Genomic DNA, 24,264 nt, shown 5'->3' on the forward strand with positions numbered 1-24,264 from the left:
GAGAAGCTGCATACACACAGGGTAGGTCTACACTTACCTCCGGGTCCGGCGGTAAGCAATCGATCTTCTGGGATCGATTTATCGCGTCTTGTCTAGACGCGATAAATCGATCCCGGATCGATCCCGGAAGTGCTCGCCGTCGACACCGGTACTCCAGCTCGGCGAGAGGAGTACGCGGCATCGACGGGGGAGCCTGCCTGCCGCGTCTGGACCCGCGGTAAGTTCGAATGAAGGTACTTCGAATTCAGCTACGTTATTAACGTAGCTGAATTTGCGTACCTTAGTTCGAAGTGGGGGGTTAGTGTGGACCAGGCCAAAGTTCTGTGACCAAAAAGTTGTGATACCAACGCTGATTCCTTATCGAGTTAAGATAAATTGGAATGAACCAGATTTAAATCGAAGTGTGTCCACAAAAGATTTGCACTGGTTTAACCAAATCAGCTGTTAAATCAATGTAAAGTTAAACTGGTGTAACTTTGAATATAGGTGAGGCCCTAGACACCCTTACCTTCTTTGGGAACTATGAGTGCTCATTACTTCTCCAGATTAGATGTCCCAAGATGGGTTCCCAAAATTTAAGGCACTTCTTATTGCTTGAACTACCAAGAGAAGTAACTTTTTCCTTGACTGTTTCAAAGAAATAGTTGTTGAAAACTTAGTATTTTGATGCCAATTTACTTAAAAATAATGTTAAAACTGTGTTAGGAACCAACCCACATTCCAGTTCTATTCCCAATATATGGCCATAAAGTGGAAAACCCTCGTACTTTTCTTCCTTATGGAAAATACAAAATACATAGTAAATGAAGTCAGTAGTTATAGATTCATAGCGTTTAAGGCCTGAAGACAACATTATGATCATCTAGTCTGACCTCCTGCATAGCACAGGTCATAGTATTTCCCCACTAATTTCTGCATTAAGCCTATAACTTCTGTTGAGGCTAGAGTGCGTCTTCTAAAAGATAAATGATTTTGATTTACTGACTTCCAGTGATGAAATGGTACTTAAATATTTAGGCAGATAGGGAGCTTGGTTTGAAATCATTATTCTTCCTTTGGTAGTTCCAGTATGTTTTCATTAAATTTCGTAGACAGCATGGGCTCCCTCTGGTGTCTAATTTGAATATCTGAAATTTAATTTAATTTGCCCTTTCATCCTAGTCCAACGAATATCGTAGGTAGGTTTAACTGAGAAAGCTGTGTTTTCATGTCTGTGTTTGCATCAAAAACTTGATTATCAGTCTTATTTGTGATGGAGAGTAGTAAATCCATTTAAATGATTAAATCCACTTCTTACCATTTAAATCCTTATTTTCTAAATTAAAGGGATCTCCGATCAAAAACATGTACTAAGGGGGGGAAAAACCCAAAGAAAAGGTCAACTGCTTAAAATTGTGATATTGACAAGAAGAACCAAGCTCAAAATGCTATTCCTGTCATGTAGAAATTGTAGCTTTCATCCTAAGAAAAGACACTTAAAAAGATCTTTAAAAAGTACCTTGTGCCCATTCTGACCACTTGAAAATCTGGTGACTTCACTTAAGTGCCTAACTGGGAGCTGAGCAGTTTTGAAAACCTGGCCACTTATTTAAACTGGCTAAATGGAAAGTGGTGGTGGGAGCTCTCTCTTGAAAATCTGACCATTAGCATTTGAGTTTCTAAAGGGACAGGGACACTTGGCATTTTGCAGTCACAGATGGTACCAGTGTTTTGCTTTTGCGTAATAACTTTGCTCTATTCTGGGGCCAGACCGTGCACTCCTAAAAGGGACAGGGAACACTGGCATTGGCTTCAGGCATGCTTCCCTTGATAAACAAAGCTATGTTTCAGAATCTAACATTTGTTTGCAACCTTTGTTATTTTTGTCCTTGTTCTTCCTTAGGTACTTTGAGTTTTATGAAGGACCTTTTGAATACAACTCCACCAAATGCCTGGAATTAAGACAGGATATCATTGAGGTGAAAGTGCTCTCTATGTAAGTATGAGCAATTGCTTTATAAAATGGTTGCCCTGTCAGACGGGTTACAAACACATGTATAATGCGGGGGCCAAAGACACATCTCTAAGGAGCAGGGATTTTGAACTTCCATCTCAAAGAAATGGGGATTAAGAACTTGATCCCAAGTGGAGACAATGGGGCTCTTTCCATTCATTTCAGTGGGCTTTGGGCCAGTCTCAGTGCCACGGTCTGAATTTGATTAATGTAAGGAGCCCATGTTTTCATCTATAATAGTCTATTCAGGGCCCTCTACTGAGATCATATCGTGTGTTTTCATTTGCCAAGTAATTTAAACAATTCAGTAGCATAGCACGATTCTGTCATTTGATCGACGCAGTATCAGTATTCCATCTTGCGTGGTCCCACAGGTACATCGGGAAATGTATCAGTTGCCTAAGAGGATTATACATCCCTGAAAAGGGGTTTTAAAACATAATAAAAAGGTAAAATAATAACTGATGTAAGGACAAAATTCTCTTCTTCAATCCACAGTGCATATTCCTTATTTTCACTACAGGCTTCCTTAGTACATGTCCTGCATATACTCCCATTGATATCCATGGGAGTTGTGCTCATAAAACAACTGCACAATAGGTAAATGTCCATGTAGCAGCTGGAAGCGCGCTGCCCAGTGCAGGCAAACAAGTGCTAGTTCTGCTCAAGCTAGTATGCTAAAAATAGCATACTATACTGGGGGAAGCTTCTTGAGTACAAACCTGCCTGGACTGCCTGGGTGCATGCTCGGGTGGCTAGCCCAGGCAGTTGCCTGAGCTATCTTTAGCTACACCGCTATGTTTAGTGCACTAGCTCTAATGCAGGGGTCGGCAACCTTCGGCACACGGCTCATCAGGGTAATCCGCTGGCAGGCCGCGAGACATTTTGTTTACATTGACCATCCACAGGCACGACCCCCCGCAGCTCCCAGTGGCCGTGGTTCGCCGTTCCCGGCCAATGGGAGCTGTGGGAAGCGGTGGCCGGTCAACGTAAACAAAATGTCTCGTGGCCCGCCAGCGGATTACCCTGCTGGGCCGTGTGCTGAAGGTTGCCGACCCCTGCTCTAATGCATGGCTGTCTACCCACACTGAGAATCACTCTCCAGTTGCAGTGTAGACATACCCTGTGACTGAGTTCTAAGCTATGGAGCAGAGGAGTTTGTCCTAGACAAAGTAGCTTAAAAGTCTTCTCTACAAAACTGTAACAAATCCTGGAGAGATTCCACATGTAAATGGAAAGAAACAGCCCAGGTATTGGTTTAAACAATTATTTATTATTAAAAATAATGTGTCACCTTGAAAACAGTTTCAGACTGTTAGCCGTGTTAGTCTGTATCAGCAAAAACAACGAGGAGTCCTTGTGGCACTTTAGAGGCTAACAGATTTATTTGGGCAGACGCTTTCGTGGGCTAAAACCCACTTCATCAGATTCACGGAGTGAAAAATACAGTAAGCAGTATATATATAACAGCACATGAAAAGATGGGAGTTGCCTTACCAAGTGGGGGGTCAGTGCTAACGAGGACAATTCAGTTAAGGTGGAAGTCGCCTGTTCTCAACAGTTGACAAGAAGGGATGAATATCAAAACAGGGAAAATTACTTTTTGTAGTGACCCATCCACTCCCAGTCTTTATTCAGGCCTAATTTAATGATGTCCATTACATTGGCCAAACCAGACAGTCTCTATGCAAAAGAATAAATGAACACAAATCAGACATCAAGAACTGTGACATTCAAAAACCAGTAGGAGAGCACTTCAGTCTCCCTGGACACTCAATAACAGACTTAAAAGTGGCAATTCTTCAACAAAAAAACTTCAAAAACAGACTTCAATGAGAAACTGCAGAACTGGAATTAATTTGCAAACTGGACACCATCAACTCTTTGTGCCTCAGTTTCTCCACCTGTAAAATGGGGATAATGACACTGACCTCCTTTGTAAAGCCCTTTGAGATCTACTGATGAAAAGCACTATGAAAGAGCAAGGTATTATTATTGTTAAACACAGATCAAGACATATTTCCTGTCCTGGGCCCCAATTGAGCTAAGTAGTTAAGCATGTGCATAAATTTCATTTACTTCAATGAGACCACTTGTGCACTTAAAATTAAACATGTGCTCAAGTGCTTTGCTGAATCAGGGCCTTGAAGAGCTTTTGTTCTAAGACAAGACAAAGACAAGATAAAACACTGGCTGGCAGATCAGATGAGGAAGGGACAGGAAAGGAGGAGGAACCCAACATACACTACTCTTCGGATATTTCTGGCATGCTTTCGGTAGTGTGATAGGCAGGTCCATGCCAAACTCTGCAGTTTGCATTCTTTAGGTAAGGAAATATGATGGCACTCTCGGTGGTCCTGTTTGGCCCACTGCTACCCTCTGAAAGGGACTGTCTGTAATGGACATAGATATAAGGACAGTTTTTCCCTTACCCTCTATCTTTCATGCTTTCTGACACGTATCACATTTCGCCTTTAACACATGATCCTGGACAAAATGCCTCCATCCGTGGGTGGCGCATGAACCGCCCATTTGGGGAGGCTAACCCCTGACCCCACCCCTTCTGCGTGAGGCCCTGTCCCCCTCCCCAACCCCGAGTGCCCCACCACGGCTGAAGAAGCCCCGCACCAGCTGCCCCGAGTCCTGGCTCACTGGCCGGCCCCAGCCGCCGGCTCCCCTTCCCAGCCCTGGACCGCACCGGCCAGTCCTCCCCAGCGCCCCCAGCCCCAGATGCCAGACAGGCGGCTCGAGTACCCACACCAGCTGCCCCAGGTCCCAGGCCGCCAGCCAGTTGACCTGCCCCTGCCTGCTTTGGGGAAGAGGAGCAGCTTGGGCTGAGGCCACGAAGGAAGAGTGGGAAGCAGGAGGGGGCCTCCAGGCGGGGTGTGGGCGGGCTCCCCTGGCCTGTGAGACCCACCGCCCATGCCTCCATCCACAGCATATTCAGCCCTAGACAGGCATTCAGCTGAGAATCTCAAGCAAAGAGTGAGCAGGACCTGCAGACGTGGTTGCCACCTGAATATTCCATGGGACTTACTGGAGTCAATCTCACCCTTGTCTTGGCTTCAAAGAAAAACCTGCAGCTGGTCCATAAAATATTTTTTTTTTTTTTTAGCCATTGCAGCAGTAGGCCTACGCGGGAGGAATTTCCCTACAGCTCAGCCACCATTTATCAGCTATTTGTCCGAGGGACTGGGTTCTCTAGGGGTTAGAGCAGAGTAACTTGGAATTAGAATTTAGGGGCTCTATTCTCAGATCTGCCACTGACTTAGGCTACGTCTACACTATGGGGGAATCGATTTCAGATACGCAAATTCAGCTATGGGAATAGTGTAGCTGAATTCGACGTATCTGATCCGACTTACCCCGCTGTGAGGACGGCGGCAAATCGACCGCCGCGGCTCCCCCATCGACGGCGCTTACTCCTCCCTGGGCTGGTGGAGTACACGCGTCGATTCAGGGATCGATTATCGCGTCCCGACGAGACACGATAAATCGATCCCCGAGAGATTGATTTCTACCCACCGATCCGGGCGGGTAGTGAAGACAAGCCCTTAGTGTGTGACCTTGAGCAAGATATTTAACCTCTCTGCCTCAGGTTGGAAACTGGGGATTGTAGTTACTTATTATTTGGATAGTGCCAGGTACCAGTTACTTTACAGACAAAGTATAAAAGACAAAGTTCCTGCCTCCAGGTGCTTAGAGCTTCAGTGATAACACTTTCCTACTCATAGGCCTAATTATTGTTTGTAAAGCGCTTTGAGATTTTCAAATGAAAAGTTGCTCTAGACATGCAAAGTATTGATGAAAACCGCCATCGAAAGCAATAGCAACAGCACTTTGCTGCTACAGCGCTGCATGAATCTTGGACATACGCCTCCCTCATTGACTCTGTACAGATAGCAAAGCTGGCTAATGCCTTTCCCCCTGTAACTGGCACTGGATGAAGGACATTGGCATAGCAACTTTGTCTAGTTTGCTGACTCACAATGCTTAAAAATAAATGGTGAGAATGGGAACAACTTGCCAGGGAGCGGGCTGAAGGTGGTGAGTGCTGGAATCGTGTTCTCTTATATTGATTGCAGGGCATAGAGAAAATCACCTCTCTGTATCTTATCCAGTGGCACTCAGTTGTAAGTGGATTCCAATTTAATGGGATAGAATTAGCCTTGGATGTGCAGTTATAAATTATTTGTATTACGGTGGTACCATAAGCTGTTTAACACAGCAAAGCTCTGTTTGCCACACTGGGTTCTTCTAATGTGCTTGGGGAATATTCTTTTCCCCTTAGTTATCCCTCAGGGATAATGGAAGATTTCCAAATTAGCATGCTCCGATGGACCACAGAAGGTACAGTATGACCCAGATCTTTAAGAGTGACTTCCACACTCTTGAAAGTCTTAAATTATACCAGTGTTATATATAAAGCTATTCTTAAAATATCCTTGTTATTTTATTGAAAACCAGCATAGGGAGCATTCAAACCCCTCAAACCCAAAGACAATGCACCAAGATCCAGCAGCCTCAAAGAGACCTCAAACTTCATCAAAGTCCAAAAGGGGACATCACATATCCATTCTACCTAGATATTTGTGAGTTCCCAGTCACCAGGATATCTAGGTTCCAGATACTGAAGATCACACATGAACTCATCTAGGTAGGTAGGAGCAACTTCTGGAGCTTTAAGGTAGTCCCATGATGCTGACCATTGAAGCCCTCTTCCTTTCCCCAGAAGATATGAAAGACGATCTTCTAATGTCAAATCTACAGGCCATTCTGGCTCAGACTCTTAGCAGAAGGTTATTTTATGTTCTTATTGCCCTTATATAAATCCATGGTACGCCCACATCTTGAATACTGCATACGGATGTGGTCTGCTCATCTCAAAAAAGATATACTGGCACTAGAAAAGGTTCAGAGAAGGGCAACTAAAATGATTAGGGGTTTGGAATGGGTCCCATATGAGGAGAGATTAAAGAGGCTAGGATTTTTCAGCTTGGAAAAGAGGAGACTAAGGGGGGATATGATAGAGGTATATAAAATCATGAGTGGTGTGGAGAAAGTGAATAAGGAAAAGTTATTTACTTGTTCCCATAATATAAGAACTAGGAGGCCACCAAATGAAATTAATAGGCAGCAGGTTTAAAACAAATAAAAGGAAGTTCTTCTTCACGCAGCGTACAGTCAACTTGTGGAACTCCTTACCTGAGGTTGTTGTGAAGGCTAGAACTATAACAGCATTTAAAAAACTGGATAAATTCGTGGTGGTGAAGTCCATTAATGGCTATTAGCCATGATGGGTAAGGAATGGTGTCCCTAGCCTCTTTTTGTCAGAGGATGGAGATGGATGGCAGGAGAGAGATCACTTGATCATTGCCTGTTAGGTTCACTCCCTCTGGGGCACCTGGCATTGGCCACTGTTGGTAGACAAGATACTGGGCTGGATGAACCTTTGGTCTGACCCAGTACGACCGTTCTTATGTTCTTATGGAATAGTTTCCCTAAGGGAAGTGGAGAAAGTCCCATCACTGGAGACAATTAAAACTAAAGTGGACAAAGCACTAGCAAAAAATACAGCTGGGAAAAATCTTTAACTGGAAGAGGTGCACTAGGGGCTTGATCCAATCTCCCTTGAAGTCAATGGGGACTTTTCCCATTAACTTCAAGAGTAGTTGTCGGGTCTTAGGCATTGCCTGCACTGAGGACATGCTCTGGTTACAGCTGTCAGTGGCCAGCCACCAGTGTAGCTATCCCAGTGCACTGCTGCGGGTTCATCTACATTTGAGCGGGGAGGTGTGATTCCCAGCTCGCGTAGACTTACCCATGCTAGCTGTGCTTGAGCTAGTGTCTAAAATTAGGAGTGTCTGTGGTGGCACAGGCAGCTCCTCAGGCTAGCTGCCCCAAGTACAATCCTATCTGGCCCCCTTGTACGTACTTGATCAGCTAACCCAAACCATCTCCCATGCAGTCACGGACACAATGCTGTTTTTAGGTTCTAGGTCAAGTACAACCAGTGCGGGTCCATCTACGCAAGCTAGGAACCACAGCTTCCAGCTCCAGTGTAGACCTAGCCTTAGCGTAGATAAGCAAGGTATCTATCAGTTTCATTTGGCATCAGGATAGCTTACTTAGACTGAAGCTGTTTGGGACAGGGGTCCGCTCTGTGTTTGTACAATGCCTAGCTCAAAGCATCCTGCTCTATGACTGGCCTCCTAGATGCTATAGCAAGATAAACAATCACTAATAATAATTTATTCTCCCAGTTTCAAGCAGGGTTACGTTGCAGGGGTGGAAATCACAGTTTATAGTGGTTTTGCAGGCACACTAGGGGTTTGCACAGGTGCAGTTACCCTGATGGCTGCAATTCCTAGTGTGGACAAGGCCTTAGAGGAGAACTTGAGGCTTTATACTTCGTGAATGGGATTTTCAAAGGGGCCTAAAGAAACTGGGCACCAAACTCCCTAGACCCATTGAAATTCCAAGCCCAAATCTTTTCCAGATCTAATCTCTGTGGGTCCATAAATTAGCCATCATTACCAAGTGGAATCCAGAAAAATCACACACAAGAGATCACCTTGTTTTTCAAACGTTCTGTTTCTCCAGGTTTCTTTCAGAATTGAAGGAAGAGAATCTGAAAGTATAAGTGTGATTAAAAGAGAAACAGGCATAAATAGGATGTGTGAATTGACATTAACTGCCACTACTTAATCAGACTTCAGGGCCTGATGTATAATATTTGTGGTCTAGTGGACAGGACACTGGACTCGGACAGTTCTGGACTGTACCTGTCTGTGTTACTGACTTCTGCGTGACCTTATGCAGGTCACTTCACTTCTTTGTGCCTCTCTTTCCTCTCCTGCCCTTTGCCTGCCTTGTCTATTTAGATTGTAAGCTCTTTGGGGCAGGGAATATGTTTGTACAGCACCTAGCACAATGGAGCCCCAATCCTGGCTGGGGCCCTGTAGGCACTACTGTAGTAGAAATAATAACAGTAAGAAGAACCATAGTGTCCCATTCCGGGGTGCAACCCAGACCAGCGAAGGGTTGTGCCTCACCCTGCTTTGCTGTTGTAGCTCCCACCTTGGGCCACTCACAAGCAGCCTGCCAGCAAGCAGGTCAAACCCTGAGTGTCTGTGTATAACAGTAGCCCTGGTCTAGCACCTCTGATCCCAGCAGCCTGTCAGCAACACACCAATTGCATTCTGGCTTCCAGCAACCTTGGTTACTACTTGCAGGGTGACCCCAACATACTCCCAGTCCCTAATTTCCTCCAAAATGTGTGTGTTTTGCACTGTCCAGCCCTCTCCTGGGCAGTTCAGATATTAAAGGTCCTTTGCACCTGTAAAGGGTCAATAGTCAACAGTTTTCTACTTTTAACTGGTGTTACCAAACAGTTCAGTTTACACACAACACTGGATTTTTTTAGATTAAAAATAAAACAAGTTCATTTAAAGAGAGAGATTTTAAGTGAGTCCAAGTATAAGCCATTAATGCAGAAATGGTTACAAGAGAAATAAAGATAAAGTGCTTCTAAGGGTACATCTACACTACAGCGGGGAGTCGATTTAAGATACGCAAATTCAGCTACGTGAATAGCGTAGCTGAATTCGACGTATTGCAGCCGACTTACCCCGTTGTGAGGACGGCGGCAAAATCGACTTCTGCGGCTTTTTGTCGGCGGCGCTTACTACCACCTCCGCTGGTGGAGTTAGAGCGCCGATTCGGGGATCGATTGTCGCGTCCCAACGGGACGCGATAAATCGATCCCCGAGAGGTCGATTTCTACCCGCCGATTCAGGTGGGTAGTATAGACCAGACCCTAGTAGCTAAAACTTAACAAAGTAGACTTGGTTCAAGGTAAAATCCTTACCATGTGTTCCCAGCAACCAAATTCACTTCCCCTCAAAGTCAAAGAGCTGGTTTCTTTGTCTTGTTAAGTGAAAGAGTAATAACCTGGGGTGTTTTTGCCCCTCAGTTTTATAGTCCAGTCACCCTTTGTAAAGCATTTTCCTGAGGGTAACCCCTAGATAAAGTTCATTCCAGCTGAAAGGAAGGAGACATGGAGTCTTGTGGTGAAGGAGGTTCCAGATGGTTGTTTGCCAAAATGCAGATCGCTCTGTTCTTGCCCCCCTTTGTTGGCAAAGAATGGCCCTTGACACATAATTGCCAGTCAACTTTGACACCTGGCTAGCATCATCAGCTTGTTCTTTTGTCTTTGAGAAACCAGTTTACCCACTCCCCAGACTTGCCTGATAAACATGTTTTAGTCATAATTTCAGTTTATGTTCAGAACTCTTAGTATGCATTTTGTACATACATTACAAAAGAATACTGATGATTCGTGTGGTGTTAGTTTTTAAATGATACCTCACAGTATATTTTGCACAAAGGTTATTACAAAAATGTTTATGGTGTGAATACAGGGGTGCTTTCAGTCATACATAGGGATTAGGTTTTAGACAGAGAGCATTCACGTGGCCCAACTATCTCTTCCTACCAAATAACCATTACGTGCCCTCATCAATGCAGTGTTATGAATGGAGAAAAGTGCATTTCATAAAAGTGCACTCAAAAGTCTTTGGTTTTGTCTTTAGGGTGAAGCAAACTGAATTGTTTGACAGGTGGAAGAGCCTACAGATGTGCAAATGGGAGATGAATGTTACAGAAGCCCACCTATTCAAGTAAGATGGGTTTCTGTTAATGAGACTGTAGCTACCAGTCACTAACGGGGTGAGTTTCAATGTAATTGATTGTAAAGGAGTGATGTCTTCACATATCGATGGTTATTAAAGAGCAAGTAAAACATCAAGAGGCTGTTACTTTTTACCATTCATGATGATCGGAGAGACCAATGCATTTAAGTAGGTTTTGGTTATTGTTAATTTTAAAAAAGTCAGGTAGCAGGACAGGGTGAGGGTGGAAGAATGCTATAGAAGCACCTAAGACTCACCCCTCACTAGGGTGACCAGATGTCCTGATTTTATAGGTACAGTCCTGATATTTGGGCCTTTTTCTTATATAGGCGCCTATTACCCCCCCACCCTATGCTGATTTTTCACACTTGCTCTCTGGCCACCCTATCTATGAGGAGGGGAAATCTGTGCTGAGGATCCCCCCCAGCGTGTTTCAGGGAGAGGAGAGATTATGGAAGATCACAGTGAGTCAATGACCAACTATAGAACAGAACACTGGAGTCCTGCCTCCCGGTGCTATGCTCCAGTCATAAACCAAGAGTTAATTGTGATGCTCCTTGCGTCAAGGGTGCGGACCAAATTCTCAACCGGTGTAAATGATTGCAGCTACACTGTCTTCACTAGTAACACTGCTGTACACCAGCCAAGAATCTTCAGAATCATTAGAATGAAAATCTTGATAGTTTGTTCTGTATTCAGGACCCTTTCCATTGATTATCTTTCCTGATTAGCCTTCTCAATTGCCATTCTCTGGCCTCCTCAGCTGCTGTTCTGGTATCCAGAGGCCTCTGTCATTTGTCCCTAGAACACTCTATCTTATCTTATGCTGAAGTTCATCTACAATGATTTCAGAACCCAGCTTTGGAATGCTGTCCTGTAGGGCCACTATCTGAATGAAGCCACAGCATTGTTTTAGCTTTGTGCATGTATATTTATCACTGTGGATGCACAGGCATCAGAGACATGGGCATTGGCTCAGAAACAAACGTGCTCTGGAATAAGAGTGGGAGTAATTCAAGGATTTCTGTTGCAAAGACAAAAGTAGAAAAGGCATTAAAAGACGTGAACTAAGAAATTGACTCCATTTTGGCACACATCACTCACTCCTCTGTATATTTAAGTGTAATATGAAATCTATGGTGAAAGTAGCACATTAATCATAACATCATTGGGACAGCAATTTCTATCCATTTCAATACTCATTCTAACTCTTAGCTTTACTCCATGCTATTGGTTCATGTAAACTTCTTCACCTATTGTTCATTTGACAGGTCAACGTTGTCAAGATGTTGCAATGCCCCTGCCTTTCTGTTCACCACACAGAAAAATACTCCCCTGGGAACTAAATTGAAATATGAAGTAGATACTAGTGGAATCTTCCATATCAATCAAGAAATCTTCAGAATGTTTCCGAAGGTGTGTTACATGTCTGCATCCATTTGCTAAAACCTCACACCATAGCTGCTGCATTGGACAAAGTCTTATATAGTAGTCAAGCTTTAACCAACATTTTGAAATGTTTGCAAACATGCGTGATCCTGCATCTTCATTTTCCATTTGATATTCCATTTGTTTTTTCCTCTATCTAGTTGCCATCTGCTCCAGCTGGCATGCAATGTGTATACTTTTGACTGCAGAATTTACTGACCACATGTTAACTGGCTAGTGAAATGGCTTTAGAAATCAGCATATAATGAAGCTCAGCGCATATTTTAAACACATTATTTGTCTGGGTCTGATTCTTATTCTATTTGAAAATTTGAGAACTCAGTGATTTTTACCTGTTTGCAGGATGTGAACATTTTGCAGAATTCTCAAATGTATTTATTAGAATTTATACACAAATTTCTTCAGCAAATAATTCTTTACAACCCAATATACAATTCTCAGTGCACACTGAAATTTAAGAGCAGAAACTAATTTATGTGACTATGAATTATGTAACAAACCCACACATCTCGAATTTCAAGCTGTATGTTTGTGGAAATATCTGAAACTCATCCCTTTGCAGAGGACCAGCACAATATTGATCTGAAGTTCTTATATGGCTGCCATTATCATAGTATCCAAGCACCACACGATCTTTAATGCATTTATCTTCATGGCACCTCTGTGAGGTAAAGCAGTGCTATTATCCCCATTTTACAGATGGGATCTGAGGCACAGAGAGCCGGCCCTAAGGCCCAGTTCCTCAAAATATTTGGATGCCTAACTTCCATTGAAATCAATAATTTTGATGGGTATTAGGCATGTAAATACCTTTGAGGATCTGGACTTAAGTGACTTGCCTGACTTCTTATAGGAAGTCTGTGGTGGGTGGAGCAAAGAAGTGAATCCAGGTCTCCCAAGTCCCAAATCCAGGCTACTCCCTCACAGCCACCAGACCACTTTTACTCTCCAATGCTCATTCCCTCCCCAGGTTATAAGAACATAAGAATAGCCACACTGGTGTCAGAGCAGCGGCCCATCTAGTGCAGTATCCTGTCTTCCAACATTGGTTGCTACCAGATGCTTAGGTGGGAATGGATGAGCAGGGCAATTATCTAGTGATCTATCTGCAGTTGTCCAGTCCCAGCTTCTGGCAGTCAGAGGTTTAGGGTCACCCACACCATAAAGTTGTGTCCCTGACTATCTTGGCTAATAGCCATTGATGGACATATCCTCCAGGAACTTATCTAGTTCTTTTTTGAACCCTGTTATAGTCTTGGCCTTCACAACATCCCCTGGCAACAAGTTCCACAGGTTGACTGTGTGTTGAATGAAGAAGTACTTCCTTTTGTTTCTTTTAAACATACTGCCCATTAATTTCATTGGATGACCCCTGGTTCTTGTGTGATGTAAAGGAGTAAAAACACTTCCTTATCCACTTTCTCCACACCATTCATGATTTTATAGACCTCTATCATATCCTCCCTTAGTCATCTCTTTTCTAAGCTGAACAGTCCCAGTCTTTTTAATCTCTTTTCATATGGAAGCTATTCCATACCCCTAATTGTTTTTATTGCCCAACTCTGTACCTTTTCCAATTCTAATATATCTTTTTTATATTTTTTCTGTCATATTAACTATCCCTTTCCTAATGTTTCCTAACATTCTGTTAACTCTTTTGACTGCTGCAGATGCTTTCAGACAACTATCCATGATGACTCTAAGATCTTTCTGGAGTGGTAACAGCTAATTTAGACCCCCATCATTTTATACATACAGTTGGGATTATGTTTTCCAATAGGCATTGCTTTGCACTTATTAGCACTAAATTTCAGTTACCATTTTGTTGTCCAGTCTCCCAGTTTTGTGAGATCCTTTTGTAACTGCACCAGTTGGCTTTGGACTTAACTATCTTGAGTAATTTTGTATTGCCTGCATACTTTGCCACCTCACTGTGTACTCCCCTTTTCAGATCATTTATGAATATGTTGAACAGCACAACAGGTCCCAATACAGATTTTTGGGGGACCCTGCTATTTACCTCTCTCCACTGTGAAAACTCACCATTTATTCCTACTTTGTATCCCCTATCTTTTAACCAGTTACTGATCCATGAGAGGACCTTCCCTCTTATCCCATGTCTGCTTACTTTGCTTAAGAGTCTTTGGTGTGCGATCTTGTCAAAGGCTTTCTGAAAGTCCAAGTACCAACTGAACCACCCTTGTCCATGTACTTGCTGATTCCCTCAGAGAATTCTAATGGATTGGTGAGGAGTTTTCAAAAGCCATGTTGACTCTTCTCTAACATATTGTGTTCATCTTTGTGTCTTAGTTTCAACCAATTTGCCTGGTACTGAAGTTAGGCTTATTGGCTTGTAATTGCCAGGATTGCCTCTGGAGCCTTTTTTTTTTAAATTGATGTTACATCAGTTGTCCTCCAATCATCTGGTACAGAGGCTTAAGCAATAGGTTACATACCACAGTTAGTAGTTCTGCAATTCCATATTTGAGTTCCTTCAGAACTCTTGGGTGAATATCATCTCATCCTGGCGACTTATTTGTCATCAGGTTTGTTTCAAAACCTCTTCTATTGACACGTCAATCTTGGACAGTTCCTCAGATTTGTCACCTAAAAAAATGGCTCAGGTGTTGGGAACTCTCTCACATCCTCTGCAGTGAAGACCGATGCAAAGAATTTATTTAGCTTCTCTGCAACGGCTCTGTCTTTCTTGAGTGCTCCTTTTGCACCTTGATTGTCCAGTGGCCCGGTGGTTGTTTGGCAGGCTTCCTGCTTCTGATGTATTTTTAAAAAAATTGCTATTAGTTTTTGTGTCTTTTGCAACTTGCTTTTCAAACTTTTTTTTTGGCCTGCCTAATTATACTTTTTTGACTTGCCAGGGTTCATGCTTCTCTCACTGCCTCTTTTACTCCATTGTTTAGCCATGGTGGTATTTTTTTGGTCTTCTTACAGTTTTTTTCTTATTTGGAGTATATATTTAGTTTGAGCCTCTATTATGGTGTTTAAAATAGTTTCCATGCAGTTTACAGGCATTTCATTTGTGTGACTATTCCTTTTAATTTCCTTTTAACTAGCTTCCTCATTTTTGTGTAGTTCCACTTTTTGCAGTTAAATGCTACTGCAGTGGGTTTCTTTGATATCTTCCCCCCTATAAGGATGTTAAATTTAATTACATTATGGTCACTTTTCCTGAGCACTTCGGCTATATTCTCCTCTTGTACCAGATCCTGTGTGCCACTTAGAACTAAATCAAGAATTGCCTCCCCCTGTGTGGATTTCAGGACTAGCAGCTCCATTGAATCAGTTATTAATGGTGTCTAGAAATTTTATTTCTGCATCTTGTCCTGAGGGGTGACATGTACCCAGTCAATATGGGGATAATTGAAATCCCCCATTATTATTGGGTTTTGTGTTTTTATAGCCTCTGTAATCTCCCTGAGCATTTCACAATCAGTGTCACCATCCTGGCCAGGTGGTCAGTAGTATATTCCTGTTGCTATACTCTTATTATTCAAGCATGGAATTTCTATCCATAGAGATTCTATGGTACAGTTTGATTCATTTAAGATTTTTACTATATTTGTCTCTATGCTTTCTTTCACATATAGTGCCACTCGCCCACCAGCATGACCTACTCTGTCATTCCTATATATTTTGTACCCTGTATTACCATGTCCCATTGGTCATCATTGTTCTGCCAAGTATCTGATGCCTATTATATCAATATCCTCATTTAATACTAGATACTCAAGTTTACCCATATTAGTATTTAGACTTCTTGCGTTTGTATACAAGCACTTATACAATTTGTCAGTATTCAGATGTCTGCTTTCATGTGATGTAATTGAATTGGATTCCTCTTTGTTTGACTGTTTCTCTTCAGTTCCTGCCCTTTCTTTATCAACTTCCATCTGCTCTTCTTTGCTGGGATGTTGAGTATCCCCTTCAATAAATCCTTCCCAAGGGATGTCTCTGTCCAAACCATGTGCTCCTCTGCTCCTGTCGGCTTTTCCTGAGAACCTTAGTTAAAAAGTCCTCTACGACCTTTTTAATTTTACATGCCTGAAATCTGGTTCTGTTTAAACACTGTTTAAGTTCCAGGGATGCCCTCAGAACAGTGTTTACATGAGACTTATGTTGTGCGTAAGTGCGGTGCGGGACCTCTGCATAAGGAAGGATTGGCTTTTACCCAGTATGGCTCCATTTTAGCAAAGCACTTAAACACATGCTTAATGTCAGGCACATGAGTAATCCAGTCGCTGTTGCTCCAAGCATGTAAGAACATGGTTAATTCTAAACACATGCTTAAATCCATGACAATCAAGAGGATGAAGGCATATGCTGAAATTTAAGCATGTGTTTAAGTGCTCTGCTGAATTGGGGCCTGTGTCGGTTTGTTGTATTAGTAAGCCAATCAGGGACCAGCAATAATACCACGTGATTTATGTAACTAACCAGCACAGTACAAATTGTGAATTGCACATTTTACAATCTAAATTTGTGGTCAGATTTCAGTGAATATCGAGCTGAAAAATTTCTCTTTATTTTGAGAGTAATCAGTAGGGCTTGTAGGTGTGCGGAAAGTGAAAACAGTCAAATCAAATTTACTTTGGAATTTGGATCAATGTTAGCCAAAACCCTTTCCCACTATTTACTCACTTCTAGGAAATTCCGTTGTATAAGAGTAACAAGATAGCCCAGCAGCACGCGTCCATGGGGTTGTTATTGCTTTTCTGAGATGGACAGTTGTATTGTATGTCCTTCATAGATTCATAGATTCATAGATTATAGGACTGGAAGGGACCTCGAGAGGTCATCGAGTCCAGTCCCCTGCCCGCATGGCAGGACCAAATACTGTCTAGACCATCCCTGATAGACATTTATCTAACCTACTCTTAAATATCTCCAGAGACGGAGATTCCACAACCTCCCTAGGCAATTTGTTCCAGTGTTTAACCACCCTGACAGTTAGGAACTTTTTCCTAATGTCCAACCTAGACCTCCCTTGCTGCAGTTTAAACCCATTGTTTCTGGTTCTATCCTGAGAGGCTAAGGTGAACAAGTTCTCTCCCTCCTCCTTATGACACCCTTTTAGATACCTGAAAACTGCTATCATGTCCCCTCTCAGTCTTCTCTTTTCCAAACTAAACAAACCCAATTCTTTCAGCCTTCCTTCATAGGTCATGTAGCCTCATGCCTTATGTGCAACATGGGTAGTGCACTATAAATAATCACCTAAACATTCATTTTACATCACTATTCCATCTGGATGTATTTTTCATTATGAAATTACTTATAAAATATGTATGTGCTAATAGGAGCATTCTCATGCTTATATAAGCAAATCTCTACATATTCATAGGGTGTCAGCTCTCCTGAGCTTTGCCTCACACTTCTCACACCCTAAGGGCCTAATTCTGTCCTTGGATATGTGATTATAACTCTCATTAACTTCAGTGGCTGCTCCATACATTCATCTGAGAGCAGAATTTTATCCTTTAGGATATAGAAGAGATGCTTGATGCTTAGACCCTACCCTGCAAAGGCTTATGCATGTGCATATCTTTATGCATTGTGAATAGTTGTGTTGACTCCAGTGTGATGACTCACAGGCCCATATCCTCAAAGGTACTTAGGCTCCTCGCTTCCATTGATTTCAATAGGCCATGGTGTTTAAGCTGAAGCAGATGCATAAGTCTTTGCAGGTCGGGGCCTTAAATTGTGAGCCATCTTTGTGTTATGACAGTAGAGGTCTTAGCACAATGGGGCCCAATCCCTGATTAGGGCCTCCGGGCACTGCCTCAGTACAAGTACAGTAGAACCTCGGGAATGGAGGTTGTTTGTCACTCTGAAATGGTCGAAACTCTGAACAAAATGTTATCAGTGTTCTTTCAAAAGTTTACGACTGAACATTGACTTGATACAGCTTTGAAACTTTACTATGCAGAAGAAAAATTCTGCTTTTAACCATCTTAATTTATATGACACAAGCACAGAAACAGTTTCCTTCTCTTGTCATATCTTTTTTTAAACTTTCCCTTTATTTTTTTAGTAGTTTAACACAGTACTGTACCGTATTTGTTTTTTTTGTTGTCTCTGCTGCTGCCTGATTGTGCACTTCCGGTTCCAAATAAGGTGTGTGGTTGACTGGTCAGTTTGTTACTCTGGTGTTCATAACCCTGAGGTTCTACTCTAGCAAATAATAATTATGATGCTGTTATTACAGCAAGAGATATCCAGAATCCAGGTTCAGTTCTGATAAGCATCCCAAATGTTCTCCCTTTCTCTAAACTATGCAGGCCTCTTGAATCTTCTAAACTAGACCAGGTGTTTCTGGCATGTAAAATCAGGACAGAAATATCATAAGAGCAGTGTTTTTTAGGCAATTTATAATATAATGCCTATGATAGAATGAATCTATGGTTTTGGTCCCCATCTGGAAACTAGAAGTGAAAGAACATCTCTAACATTATGGAAACTTACACATTCAGTTCTAGATATTGGCTAAAGGTTCAGGTGTTCTTACTTTTTTTTTTTTCTGAACCAGTTTCCCACAGCATCTCTCTAACTACAATGTGAACTGACATGACCATTCTTATAAACATGGATCATGGGATTATTGGACCCCAGGGAGGGACCAATGGTAATTGCCTATTATTATTCCATCCATCTGATTTTCATTCAAGATATAGCTGCAGAAAAGGAAACTGCTGCCACATGCATGTCTCAGGAAAGTAACTGGTTTGTTCTCGTTTTGCTGTAGGATATGCCGTACTATCGCTCCCAATTTAAGAAATGTGCTGTGGTTGGGAATGGAGGGATTCTCAAGAACAGCAGATGTGGACGGGAGATTGACAGTGCAGATTTCGTATTTCGGTAATCATCCTATAGTATGGTTCTTTTAGCATTGTATAGTACTAAATAAAAGATCACACATCTATTCTTTCTTATGTTGGAATATAAGAATTGCCAAAATGGAACAAATGGTCCAGCTAATGAACTATACTGTTTCTGGCAATGGCCAGATGGTTTAGAAGAAAAACCCACCTAATAGACAATTATAAATTATATGTCTGTGGGGGTAACTTCTTCCTAACTCCACACAGTTAGTTGCTGGTTTATGTCCTGAAGGAGGCTATCCCTATACATTTTCATCCTCCTTATTGTAACTCAGGAGGTTATTTTTATTATTCATATCAATGTCTTTAGTATTGTAGCTATGTTGGTCTCAGGATGACAAAGTGGGTGAGATGATGTGTTTTATTGGACCAGCTTCTGCTGGGGGAAGAGCCAGAGACAAGCTTTCAAGCTACACGGAGCTCTTCTGAGAGCTCTCTCTGGCTCTTCCCCAGGGCCGGCTCCAGGCACCAGCCCACCAAGCATGTGCTTGGGGCGGCGCCTGGAGGGGGGCGGCACGGCGGGGCGCTCCGGCCCGAGAGCGGGGCCGCGACTGGGCTCGCCGCCCTCCCCGCAGCGCTCCGGCCGCCGGGGAGAGCAGAGCCGCAGCGGGCTCGCTGTCCTCCCCCAGCACTCCGGCTGGTCGGGGAGAGCGGGGCCACGGCGGGCTCGCCGCCCTCCCCCCGGCGCTCTGGCCGCCAGGAAGAGCAGAGAGCCCAGGCCAGGCTCGCCGCCCTCCCCTGCCGCACTGGGGGGGGTGGGGGGGGGTGGCGGGTGGCTTTTTTGCCTAGGGCGGCAAAAAAGCCAGAGCCGGCCCTGCTCTTCCCTCAGCAGAAGTTAGTCCAGTAGAAGATATTTCATCCACCTTGTCTCTCTCTGATTAGTGTCTTTGAATCCTATTAAACTCTTTGTCTGGCTTATATTTTGTGTCAGTGAATTCCACAGATTATTTATTGTGTTGCATAAAAATATTTCTTTTTACCTTTTTACCTTTATTGGACCAGATTCTGATCTTAGTTACATAAAAGTCAGTGAGTTACCCTGATTTACACTGGTGAAAATGAGATCAGGTTCTGGCTGATTGCCTTTTAATTTCATTGGGTGCCAAGGGATAATTAGGAACAACCTATGAGTCTTCTTTTCACTGTTCATTACTAAATACACCTCTGTCATGTCGCCTTTTGTATCCTCACTAAACTAAACAGTTGTGATCTTTTAAATCCATTCCTCTGTGCCTCTAGTAATTTTCTTTGGCTTTTCAGGCTAGTTTCTATTTTTTCTGGAGACAGGGTAACCCAAACTGAATTTATACAGAGTCCCACCTATTTGTATTGATCAAGACTGTTCCTGTCACTTTGATTGAAATAAGCAGCGGATCTTGTTATGAATTTAGATTGCCAACCATGAGTAGGTGAATGGCAGCATGTACAGCAGAAGTCATAACATTAGTGTCTGCATAATGTAACTTTTAGTTGTAATAATCTTTTTTTGACTCTTTTTTTCCTGTGATTTCATTCAGAATGTTGACATTTCTGTTACACAGGGACTTTCCATAGCCTGTAATTGACCTGTGCCAGCCCAGAGAGGTGGTGGATCAAGATAAAAAGTGGAAGTTGTGTTTATTTTGATACTAATGATTAGGTTCCTGAGAATTTGATCAAATCAAAAGAAAGAACATGTCGAAAAATGACTGAATTTCACTAGAAACAATTGTAATATTAGGATTCTCATGCAAAGAAAGCGGTTTGATGTCTAGAAGGAAGATAGGCCCTGATTAAGAAATGCACATGCTCAAATCCAGAAGTCTGTTCAGAACAGCATTTCACATGTGCTTAACTTTAAGCACATATTTAAGTTCTGTTGATGTCAACTTTGAAGTAAAGCATGTGCTTAAGTGCAGTCCCGAAGAGGCAGGTTTTCCTGAACTGATGCCATCTTACTTCACTGTGGGATGATAATCATCTCCTTTTGCCATTAAAACTGCTCAAAAATACATTGCAGGACATCCAAAGAACGCTGCTGAAGTCAGTGGTAATGATGTTGATGCCTATTTTAACACTGACAGGGACGTTTATGTTTAGAAGGACTTGAAACCATTGTTTTCTAGAGGGGAAAAAATGGATTTTATTTTAGATTTTATATGGAATTTCCATTTATCACCAGTTGCTGTTGCCTAGCTCCACTTACTGACCAAATAGGAAAACTACATGGAAACACATCAGACACATTTGGAGTAGATCCCTGGCAGGATCTTGCACAAAACGTTATGATTTTATGATTCTTGCACAAAAAATATTGTTGGTTTAAGCTGATTTAATTATTTTTATAAGATGTTTTCTAATTCTAATTCAACAAATAGAAGTTGCCCTAATGTATTTCTGTATTGCACTGATACTTGCTATTAGTTGGGTAATTAAGAAAATTAAAAATTGAGGCTGAATATTTGGGGAATCTTCCTAAAAGTGAGTTCTAATAGGCTATGGACTTAGCTGCCAAGGGAATTAGTAGAACCCAACTTACTAGAGAAATTTAAAACTAGACAGGACAAGGTAGCAGAAGAAATATCGTAGGGAGCAATCCTACCATGGCTGAAGGATAGACAATGATGTCAGTCTCCGAAATGATATGGACACTAGTACGAATGTATGAACGATTGTCTTCAAATACATTCCCTCCAAAGGGTCATTACTGCCGTCTTGTTAAACAACTTCAGATCTTATTGAAACTACATAAGACTTCTAATGCAGAATCCTCAATATTAGAAGATTGTGCCCTGATAGGGAGGACTTGGAAGAGCCGAGCTCAGTTCCCTGCTCCACACAGTCTTCCTGTGTGATCTTGAGCAAGGCACTTAGGGCCAGATTTGTAAAGATGTTTAGGTGCCTAATGAGGTAGATAGAGCCCTGGTGAGGTTTTCAAAAGCACCCATCTGCCTCAATACTGTTAAAAAAAATCTGCCTCTTAGGTATCAGAGGGGTAGCCGTGTTAGTCTGAATCTGTAAAAAGCAACAGAGGGTCCTGTGGCACCTTTGAGACTAACAGAAGTACTGGGAGCATAAGCTTTCGTGGGTAAGAACCTCACTTCTTCAGATGCAAGTAATGGAAATCTCCAGAGGCAGGTATAAATCAGTGTGGATATAATGAGGTTAGTTCAATCAGGGAGGGTGAGGTGCTCTGCTAGCAGTTGAGGTGTGAACACCAAGGGAGGAGAAACTGTTTCTGTAGTTGGATAGCCATTCACAGTCTTTGTTTAATCCTGATCTGATGGTGTCAAATTTGCAAATGAACTGGAGCTCAGCAGTTTCTCTTTGGAGTCTGGTCCTGAAGTTTTTTTGCTGTAAGATGGCTACCTTTACATCTGCTATTGTGTGGCCAGGGAGGTTGAAGTGTTCTCCTACAGGTTTTTGTATATTGCCATTCCTGATATCTGACTTGTGTCCATTTATCCTCTTGTGTAGTGACTGTCCAGTTTGGCCAATGTACATAGCAGAGGGGCATTGCTGGCATATGATGGCATATATAACATTGGTGGACGTGCAGGTGAATGAGCCGGTGATGTTGTAGCTGATCTGGTTAGGTCCTGTGATGGTGTTGCTGGTGTAGATATGTGGGCAGAGTTGGCATCGAGGTTTGTTGCATGGGTTGGCTCCTGAGTTAGAGTTGTTATGGTGCGGTGTGTGGTTGCTGGTGAGAATATGCTTAAGGTTGGCAGGTTGTCTGTGGGCGAGGACTGGCCTGCCTCCCAAGGTCTGTGAAAGTGAGGGATCATTGTCCAGGATGGGTTGTAGATCACTGATGATGCGTTGGAGAGGTTTAAGCTGAGGACTGTAGGTGATGGCCAGTAGAGTTCTGTTGGTTTCTCTTCTGGGCCTGTCTTGTAGCAGGAGGCTTCTGGGTACACGAACTGACTGATGGTTCTCAGTACACTCTGTACAGCCTCTGATGCCCCCTATGTAGACTGGAGCTTCTGGAGCAGGGCCACAAGCACAGACTGGCGGGATCACATTGTCATGCACCTGGGATGACCAGCCATGGGTCCAGAATCTTTGCATGAAGAAAGCTACATTTCTGGAGCTTTGCAAGCCACTTGTCCGATCTTCCAGGATAAAGACACATGCATAAGGCCACCCCTTCTGATCCAGAAGTGGGTTGCTATAGCCATTTGGAAGCTGGCGGACCCCAGACTGCTCCAGGTCTGTTGCAAACCAGTTTGGTGTTGGAAAGTCAACGGTGGGTAAAGTGGCTGTGGAAGTTTTGGAGGCAATCAGGCATGTGGTTTACCCCAAAGTGGCAGTCCTGAAGTAATTGCTGGCTTTGAGAGAATGGGGTTTCCAAACTGCACTGGGGCCATTGAGAGATTCATGTGCTTGTAGTTTGAGCACATGAGTACATCAACTACAAAGGGTACTACTCCATCGTTATGCAGGCTCTTGTGGACCCGAGGGCGATTTATGAACGTCACATGGGGTGTACTAGAAAAACTCAAGATGCCAGGGTTTTCCAGCAATCAGGAGTCTACATTCATGGATCGGCTGTTCCCACCAAATGACACTATCCCCACCAAATGACATTATCATCAATGGAGTTACTGTCCCCACCGTTATTCTGGGGGACCCTGCAATACCTCTTTTTGCCTTGGCTTATGAAACTGTACCCTGATTTCAGAGGCCCTGGCAAAAGATAGTTTAATTACACTCTCAGCAGGTGTAGAACGGTTGCTGAATGTGCTTTTGGCAGGTTGAAATCCCGTTCGAGATGTCTACAGACCCATTTGGAGGCCAGTGTCATCAATGGTGTCTGCCTCACTGTGGCTTGCTGTGCTCTTCACAATCTCTGTGAAGCCAGAGGTGAGCCATTTCACCCTGAATGGGCCTATGACAGCGATGGGCCGCTGAATTGGTACCCGCAGCCAGAAAGTGCACCTACTACAGCTGGAGCTGGATGCACCCGGACAACAGCAGTCAGGGATGCTTTGTGCTCCCACATTATGGACTTGCATGGTCCAATGGAAAAGGGGGAAATAGTACCTTTATGAAGGTGCTTGTGGGGTCTGGTGGGGGCATGAGGCTTATTGATTGTGGGGAGGGGTGGGGTGCTTGGAGAAAAGGGTGGAATTAGGAATGACAAGACCACTTATGAAATAGGGGGAAGAGGGTTATTCAAAAATGGATTGATGTAAGGAAGTGATTGAAGTATGAATGGATATAGATAACTGGGTTGAGGGATAGTCTTTGC

The 24,264-nt window shown here is 42.9% G+C and overlaps 1 protein-coding gene across 2 annotated transcripts in view; it reads left to right on the forward strand.

Annotated features, from left to right (window-relative positions):
• ST8SIA5 (ST8 alpha-N-acetyl-neuraminide alpha-2,8-sialyltransferase 5) overlaps nt 1-24,264 on the forward strand; it is a 100,179-nt gene that overhangs the window by 65,768 nt on the left and 10,147 nt on the right. For both annotated transcript variants that reach the window (XM_054032957.1, XM_054032958.1), the window contains 4 exons: nt 1,883-1,975; nt 10,588-10,674; nt 11,958-12,102; nt 18,896-19,008. In XM_054032957.1, coding sequence (XP_053888932.1) covers nt 1,883-1,975; nt 10,588-10,674; nt 11,958-12,102; nt 18,896-19,008 — 438 coding nt within the window. The remainder of the gene's footprint in view (nt 1-1,882; nt 1,976-10,587; nt 10,675-11,957; nt 12,103-18,895; nt 19,009-24,264) is intronic.

The sequence above is a fragment of the Malaclemys terrapin genome, chromosome 6, assembly GCF_027887155.1.
Source record: "Malaclemys terrapin pileata isolate rMalTer1 chromosome 6, rMalTer1.hap1, whole genome shotgun sequence".
NCBI classification, from domain to species: domain Eukaryota; kingdom Metazoa; phylum Chordata; order Testudines; family Emydidae; genus Malaclemys; species Malaclemys terrapin.